At 45.6% G+C, this 8,950-nt stretch overlaps 1 protein-coding gene across 1 annotated transcript in view; it reads right to left on the bottom strand.

Annotated features, from left to right (window-relative positions):
- The window catches only part of LOC139411553 (actin remodeling regulator NHS-like), a 100,581-nt gene extending 92,042 nt beyond the window's left edge, over nt 1-8,539 (bottom strand). Inside the window, exon 1 of the mRNA XM_071158085.1 lies at nt 8,069-8,539. Coding sequence (XP_071014186.1) covers nt 8,069-8,426 — 358 coding nt within the window. The 5' untranslated portion in view covers nt 8,427-8,539. The remainder of the gene's footprint in view (nt 1-8,068) is intronic.
- Nucleotides 8,540-8,950: the final 411 nt, after the last annotated feature.

The following is an 8,950-nucleotide window of genomic DNA, read 5'->3' on the forward strand; positions in this document are numbered from 1 at the left end:
AAATATATCAATGATGTTGCTCTTGCTGCTGGTGATTCTCTGATCCACCTCTACGCAGACGACACCATTCTGTATACATCTGGCCCTTCTTTGGACACGGTGTTAACTAACCTCCAAACGAGCTTCAATGCCATTTAACTCTCCTTCCGTGGCCTCCAACTGCTCTTAAAATGCTAGTACAGCCAAATGCATGCTCTTCAACTGATCGCTGCCCGCACCCACCCGCCCGACTAGCATCACTACTCTGGACGGTTTACGTAAAATATGTGGACAACTACAAATACCTAGGTGTCTGGTTAGACTGTAAACTCTCCTTACAGACTCACATCAAGCATCCCCAATCCAAAATTACATCTAGAATTGGCTTCCTATTTCACAACAAAGTCTCCTTCAATCATGCTGCCAAACATACCTTCGTAAAACTGACCATCCTACCGATCCTCGACTTAGGCGATGTAGTTTACAAAATAGCCCCCAACACTCTACTCAGATGTAGTCTATCACAGTGCCATCCGTTTTGTCACTAAAGCCCTGTATACTATCCACTGCGACCTGTATGCTCTCGTTGGCTGGCCCGGACTGACTCCAGGTCATCGATAAGGCTATGCTAGGTAAAGCCCCACCTTAGATCACTGGTCACCACAGCAACACCCACCCGTAGCCCACGCTTCAGCAGGTATATTTCACTGGTCATCCCCAAAGCCAACACCTCCTTTGGCCACCTTTCCTTTCAGTTCTCTGCTGCCAATGACTGGAACGAATTGCAAAATACATTTTTAAAAATGTACATCACTGGAGCTGGAGTCTTGAATCTCCCTCTAACTTTAAGCATCAGCTGTCAGAGTAGCTCACTGATCACTGTACCTGTACACAGCCCATCTGTAAATGGCACACCCAACTACCTCAGCCCCATATTGTTATTTATTTTTTGCTCCCCAGAATCTCTACTTGCACATCATGTGCACATCTATCACTCCAGTGTTAATGCTAAATTGTAATTATTTCACCTCTTTGGCCTATGTATTGCCTTACCTCCCTAATCTTACTACATTTGCACACACTGTATTTAGACCTTTTATATCGTGTTATTGACTATACTTTTGTTTATCCCAAGTGTAACTGTGTTGTTTTTGTCGCAGTGCTTTCCATTCTTGGCCAGGTCGCAGTTGTAAATGAGAACTTGTTCAACTGGCCTACCTGGTTAAATAAAAGTGAAACAAAAAATATGTATTGTATGTCAATGTGTGTGAGTGTCAATGTAGTGGTGTGTGTGTAAAAATATATTTTTTCCACACACAAAAGTTTAGAGTCACTTAAAAATGTCAGTGTTTTTGAAAGAAAAGCAAATTTGTTGTCCATTAAAATAACATCAAATTGATCAGAAATACAGTGTAGACATTGTTAATGTTGTAAATGACTATTGTTGCTGGAACCAGCTGATTTTTAAAAATAGAATATCTACATAGGAGTACAGAGGCCCATTATCAGAAACCATCACTCCTGTGTTCCAATGGCACGTTGTGTTAGCTAATCCAAGTTTATAATTTTGAAAGGCTAATTGATCATTAGAAAATCCTTTTGCAATTATGCTAGCACAGCTGAAAACTGTTGTTCTGATTAAAGAAGCAATAAAACTGTCCTTCTTTAGACTAGTTGAGTATCTGGAGCATCAGCATTTGTGGGTTCGATTACAGGCTCAAAATTGCTAGAATCAAATAACTTTCTCCTGAAACTCGTCAGTCTATTCTTGTTCTGAGAAATGAAGGCGATTCCATGCGAGAAATTGCCAAGAAACTAAAGATCTCGTACAACCCTGTGTACTACTCCCGTCACAAAACAGAGCAAACTGGCTCTAACCAGAATAGAAAGAGTAGTGTGAGGCCCCGGTGCACAACTGAGCAAGAGGACAAGTACATTAGAGTGTCTAGTTTGAGAAAGAGGCTTCACAAGTCCTCAACTGGCAGCTTCATTAAATAGTACCAGCAAAACACCAGTCTCAACGTCAACAGTGAAAATGCGACCCTGGGATGCTGGCCTTCCAGGCAGAGCTCCTCAAGTCCAGTGTCTGTATTATTTTGCCCATCTTAATCTTTTATTGTCCAGTCTGAGATATGGCTCTTTCTTTGCAACTCTGCCTAGAAGGCCAGTTGGTTCTCCAGTACATTGGCCAATAGAACAGAGGGTAGATTATTTACTCTCCTCTGTAGTTTCAGCAGGGTACCCACACATCGGCCTCCATATCACGGTCTCTTCAGAGTGTCGGGGATCAGGGCCCAGGTGAGAAGTATATCCTGCACAGCTGAGTCATTGAAGTAGAATTCCTCATCCAAATCATGGTTAGTGATCGCTGTTCTGATGTCCAGAAGCTCTTTTCAGTCATAGGAAACGATGGGGGAAACATTATGGACAAAGAAGTTCAAATCAGCGCAAACAGCCCCTCCCTCCCCAACTAACAATCAACAACAACAAAATAGGTGTTCCAGTCCCCATGGAGACAGAACAAACAGAGATGAAGTAATAGTTTGGAAGGTCTTCAACATGCATTAGGAACAGTCATGTCTGTTATATACACACGAGGTGTACCATAACCTGCTGGACAAAACATGTTAATTTGCCAATTTATTTGCTACAGATTGTGTCCTGAAAATATACACCAGGTTCTAGGAGGAGAGGACCATGCAGTAGCACTTGCTCTGCTCACCCGTCTGCCAGGAGCCTCAGGAATGTAGCAGTAATGACTAACATGTCCTCCAGCTAAACCCTTACACATATAAACTAAACACTTTCATAAACAAGCCCTGCCACCTCACCACTCTTCCCCTCCCATGTGGGGAGTATCTGTGGGGTACCGCATCATCCCAGAGGAACAGGCAGTGTCAGGGTTAGGGAGGCAGGGGAACGGTTAGGGTCAGGGAAGCAGGATGGGTCAGGGTTAGGGAGGATGGCTCAGGGTTAGGGAGGATGGGTCAGGGTTAGGGAGGCAGGATGGGTCAGGGTTAAGCAGGCAGGGTGGGCGGGCGGGCGGGTCAGGGTTAGGGAGGCAGGGGAACAGTTAGGGTCAGGGAGGCAGGGGAACAGTTAGGGTCAGGGAGCCAGGGGAACAGTTAGGGTCAGGGAGGCAGGGGAACAGTTAGGGTCAGGGAGGCAGGGGAACAGTTAGGGTCAGGGAGGCAGGGGAACAGTTAGGGTCAGGGAGGCAGGGGAACAGTTAGGGTCAGGGAGGCAGGGGAACAGTTAGGGTCAGGGAGGCAGGGGAACAGTTAGGGTCAGGGTTAGGGAGGCAGGGATGGGGAGGCAGGATGGGTCAGGGAGGCAGGATGGGTCAGGGTTAGGCAGGCAGGGGAACGGTTAGGGTCAGGGAGGCAGGATGGGTCAGGGAGGCAGGGATAGGGAGGCAGGATGGGTCAGGGAGGCAGGGGAACGGTTAGGGTCAGGGAGGCAGGGAAACAGGATGGGTCAGGGTTAGGGAGGCAGGGATAGGGAGGCAGGATGGGTCAGGGAGGCAGGATGGGTCAGGGTTAGGCAGGCAGGGTGGGTGGGTCAGGGAGGCAGGGATAGGGAGGCAGGATGGGTCAGGGTTAGGCAGGCAGTGTGGGTCAGGGTTAGGGAGGCAGGGGAACAGGATGGAGCAGGTAGGCTGCTCCCCTACCCCCCTAGCTGCCTGCCCACCTGCTCCCCTGCCCCCCTAGCTGCCTGCCCACCTGCTCCCTGGCCCTACTGCTCGTCTGCTGCCCTGAATTCCTCTGTTGATCCTACAGCTATTGTATGCAGTAATCATGTGCCTATGAACCAGAGTTACACTGTTAGCACTGAGGCGGTGTGCACTAGTAGGAAGTCTGCTGTGTGCAGCTCACCCTGCACTAACAGCTCAAACATAAAAAATCACTTTCATGTATACCTCTAATAAGCCTCCCAGTACAGCTGGGTGATATGGTCTAAAATCAGATCTCCATTTGTTTTGGGTTTTTTTTTACTTGTGGGCGATTCACAATATATCTAAAAAATGTTTATGTTCTCTCTAAATAAGCTTCGTACAATTAAAAGATCAAATACACTGCATTTCAAACAGTTAGCAATAATCTAATGAATTCCGAGTTTGTAAAATTATACCTTGGCTAAATATAAGCCTTCAACAACCATTAACCTTAATTATTTTATAAAAATAAAATAAAAATAGTTTAACATGCTTTTTTTGGGAGTAATCACTGATCAGCCTATGAAAATAACCTTTGTTACAAATTTAACTAGAACCATGCATACTGCACATTCACTAATAATGACAACCTTACTGTAGCAGGCATTAGGCTATAGAACATGATCACAGGTCTCAACAATCGCTCAAGTCCACATGCAAGTGATTAGCCAGATAATGTTTATATTTCAAGTTAAAGATAGCAGACTTGGATCGATTTTCTAGTTCCCTTCATCTAAAATTAGGTTTTGGTTGAAGATCTGCTAATTCAGTATAAAAACAATATGCATAAAGTAGAGAAAATTATACAATTTTGGCTCCAGAGCACACGGGACCTCAGACTAGTGCGAAGGTTGACCTTCCAATGGGACACCGACCCTAAGCACACAGCCTAAACAAGGCAGGAGTGGCTTCGGGACAAGTCTCTGAATGTCCTTGAGTGGCCCAGCCAGGGCCCAGACTTGAACCCGATCGAACATCTCTGGAGAGACCTGAAAATAGCTGTACAGCAACGCTCCCGATCCAACCTGAGAGCTTGAGAGCATCTGCAGAGAAGAATGGGAGAAACTCCCCAAATACAGGTGTGCTAAGCTTGTAGCATCATACCCAAGAAGACTCAAGGCTGTGATCGCTGCCAAAAGGTTCTTCAACAATGTACTGATTAAAGGGTCTGAATACTTATGTAAATGTGGTATTTCAGCTTCTTTTTTTTTGTTGACATTTGCTAAAATTTCTAAAAAGCTGATTTTGCCTTGTCATCACGGGGTATTGTGTGTGTGTGAGAGTGTAGACTGATTTAATCATTTTTAGAATGAGGCTGTAATGTAACAAAATTTTAGAAAAAGTCAAGGGGTCTGAATACTTTCCGGCACTGTTTATCAATGAATTGGCGAGGGCACTACAAGTCTGCAGCACCCAGCCTCACCCTACTAGAATCTGAAGTCAAATGGCTACTGCTTGCTGATGATCTGGTGCTTCTGTCACCAACCAAGGAGGGCCTACAGCAGCACCTAGATCTTCTGCACAGATTCAGTCAGACCTGGGCCCTGACAGACCTGGGCCCTGACAGACCTGGGCCCCTGGGCCCTGACAGACCTGGGCCCTGACAGACCTGGGCCCTGACAGACCTGGGCCCTGACAGACCTGAGCCCTGACAGACCTGAGCCCTGACAGACCTGAGCCCTGACAGACCTGAGCCCTGACAGACCTGAGCCCTGACAGTAAATCTCTAAGACTAAAATAATGGTGTTCCATAAAAGGGTAGCTGCCAAGACAACAAATATAAATTCCACCTGGACACCGTTGCCCTGGAGCACACAACAAACTATACATACATACATACCTCGGCCTAAACATCAGCACCACAGGTAACTTCCACAACGCTGTGAACCATCTGAGAGACAAGGCAAGAAGGGCCTCCTATGCCATCAAAACGAACATAAAATGAAACATACCAATTAGGATCTGGCTAAAAAAAAATACTTGAATCAGTTATAGAACCCATTGCCCTTTATGGTTGTGAGGTCTGGGGTCCGCTCACCAAATGAGAAACACCAAATTGAGACTCTGCATGCAGAATTCTGAAAGAATATCCTCCGTGTACAACGTAAAACACCAAATAATGCAGAGCATACTTAGGCCAATACCCGCTAATTATCAAAATCCAGAAGAGAGCAGTTAAATTCTACAACCACCTAAAAGGAAGTGATTCCCAAACCTTCCATAACAAAGCCATCACCAGCAGAGAGATGAACCTGGAGAAGAGTCCCCTAAGCAAGCTGGTCCTGACGCTCTGTTCACAAACAGACCCCACAGAGCCCCAGGATAGCAACACAATTAGACCCAACCAAATCATGAGAAAACAAAACGTTAATCACTTTGACACATTGGAAAGAATTTACCAAAGAAACAGAGCAAACTAGAATGCTATTTGGCCCTAAACAGAGAGGACACAGAGGCAGAATACCTGACCACTGTGACGGACACAAAATTAAGGAAAGCTTTGACTATGTACATACCCCTCGAGCATGGACTATTGAGAGAGGCCGCCGTAGGTAGACCTGGCCTCACTGCCAATCCTGAAGTATACCATTAAAGCTACAAAAGTGTCAGTGTTCAATCTTTACAAAACAACAGAACAGATTAACCGGAATGACATTTACTATATATATATATATATATATATATATATATATAGGGGGTACCGGTACAGAGTCAATGTGCAGGGTACCGGTTAGTTGAGGTAATATGTACATGTAGGTAGAGTTATTAAAGTGACTATGCAAATAGTTTGGGTAGCTATTTTAAAAGCTGTTCAGGTCTGGGACCTAGAATTAGCACTCCGGTACCGCTTGCCGTGCAGTAGCAGAGAGAACAGTCTATGACTAGGGTGGCTGGAGTCTTTGACCATTTTTAGGGCCTTCCTCTGACATCGCCTGGTATAGAGGTCCTGGATGGCAGGAATCTTGGCCCCAGTGATGTACTGGGCCGCACACACTACCCTCTGTAGCGCCTTGCGGTCGGAGGCCAAGCAGTTGCCATACCAGGCAGTGATGCAACCATGCTCTCGATGGTGCAGCTGTAGAACTTTTTGAGGATCTGAGGACCCATGCCGAATCTTTTCAGTCTCCCGATGGGGGATAGGCTTTGTTGTGCCCTCTTCACCACTATCTTGGTGTGCAAGGACAATGTTAGTTTGTTGGTGATGTGGACGCCAAGGAACATGAAGCTCTCAACCTGCTCCACTACAGCCCCATCGATGAGAATGGGGGCGTGCTCGGTCCTCCTTTTCCTGCAGTCCACAATAATCTCGTTTTGAGGGATAGGTTGTTATTCTGGCACCACATGGCCAGGTCTCCGACCTCCTCCTTATAGGCTTTCTCGTAGTCGTCTGTGATCAGGCCTACCACTGTTGTGTCATCTGCAGACGTAATGGTGTTGGAGTCGTCATAGCTGAACAACCCAGCATTAAAACACCCCAACCTTGATCTTTTTAATGAAAGCATGACCCTACTACATCCCAGCAGTTGGGTCATCCAAACAAACCCAGATTTTTTTGAGTGTAGAAATTAAACTAACAAGCCAACAGCATCATGCTGTGCCAGTATCAAGGAAATGATTGGTTACTCCCTCACACCCCTTTTCCATCCTGCATTGAAATGTTGATGAGGTCTGAAAATAAATGCAATAGATTGGGACTGAAATTACTGACAAAACAGTGTAATGTACATTTAATCTAATCTTTAATTAAACTGAAAAATACATCTGACACAACAAACAAAAAGACCCATCTGCTGCTCCAGCCCTCTTACCCTCATTATGTTACGATGGACCTAACCCTAATTCAGCCCTCTAACCCTCCACATGGCCTCATTATGTTACCATGGACCTAACCCTAATTCAGGACAGCAAACTAACCTCATTGTCGTATTTAGATTGAAAGCATAGTATGTATGGATAGAGCCTGGTTATGAAAACATTGAAATGGCGAGTACACCACGCCAGCTATCAATAAACTGGTGCCATTGCCTAAAATGATGATCACCGCGAAACAGTCAACATGCCAATCTAGCGATCAATTGCGCTCAGAATAGAATTGAAACACATGAACACATGCAAACAGACCATATCGTAGACCCAAGCTTTTAATAAACCAATACAGTCGCAACATGAACATGATGGAACCAACTGTGTCATATTGATTACCATTCCGTATCAATGCTACAGATTCAATATTTGGACACCAATATGTTTCCCACTGAGTTGTAGCTTTTATTAGAAGACCATGTGCTGGCTACGCAGAACCGCAGAGAACACATGGCACGCTGTGGCTCAAAGGAGAAAAGGTTGAGCTGTAGTAGAAAGTGGTGTACTCACGTACTGCCTCCTGCTTGGCGTCTAACCCGGAGATAGACTGCTGAAGTTTACCGACTTTACTCTGCAGTCCCCGGACCCGTTGGTTGGTAAACACGATATCGCTCTCCAGCTCCTGGAAGAGAGAGCAGGCGTGCCGGGCCAGGTCGGAAAGCTGTCGTAGGGTCCGGGACAGAGCCACATTGTTGACCGTACACAGATCCTCGAAAACCAAACTCTCTTCTTTCGGGACTGAATGCCTGCACAGTAACTGGGGTTCCACGATCCGTTTGGCAAATGGCATTTTGACATGGACCCGATTAGAAATCCACAAAAAAAATCTGAACCAATAAATTATTTTCCAAACAATAGTTGCCCCCATTAATCCAACTGTCCCTGATTGAGCGGTTCTTCAGGCATCATTTCACTTTCTACAGACTGAGTGGTCGCCTCCCGCTGCTCCTCTGGTCATCAGCTGCCTATCTATCCATAGGTACTAGCCTATGTTTTTCAGAGCTTTAAAAGTGAGGCGCTTTTAAAAAAGATCACCCCAAAACCTGGCGCGGATCTTCTCATTTCCCGGATCTGGACTGGGACCGAAGCGCGAAGCTGTCTGTGTCCATGGAGCCTCCAAGCGCGCTGCCGAGACTGAGCGCTTGCACTATTACCACAACAGAGGATTCTTGGTGTGGAAGAGTTGCTCGATGATAATAATCACTTTGAACGGCTGTATAAGAGACTGATATATAGAGAGTTGTAGTGTCATAAGATGACTGTAGCCTATGTGTTAAGAATGTATTAAACTGTTCTCTGTGTGTAAAAGCATCAGTTACTCTTCCAGGGGCCGACATGAAACAATATATTTATTTAACTAGGCAAGTCAGTTAATGAGGCCTACCATAACGG

The sequence above is a fragment of the Oncorhynchus clarkii genome, chromosome 1, assembly GCF_045791955.1.
Source record: "Oncorhynchus clarkii lewisi isolate Uvic-CL-2024 chromosome 1, UVic_Ocla_1.0, whole genome shotgun sequence".
Lineage (NCBI taxonomy): Eukaryota > Metazoa > Chordata > Actinopteri > Salmoniformes > Salmonidae > Oncorhynchus > Oncorhynchus clarkii.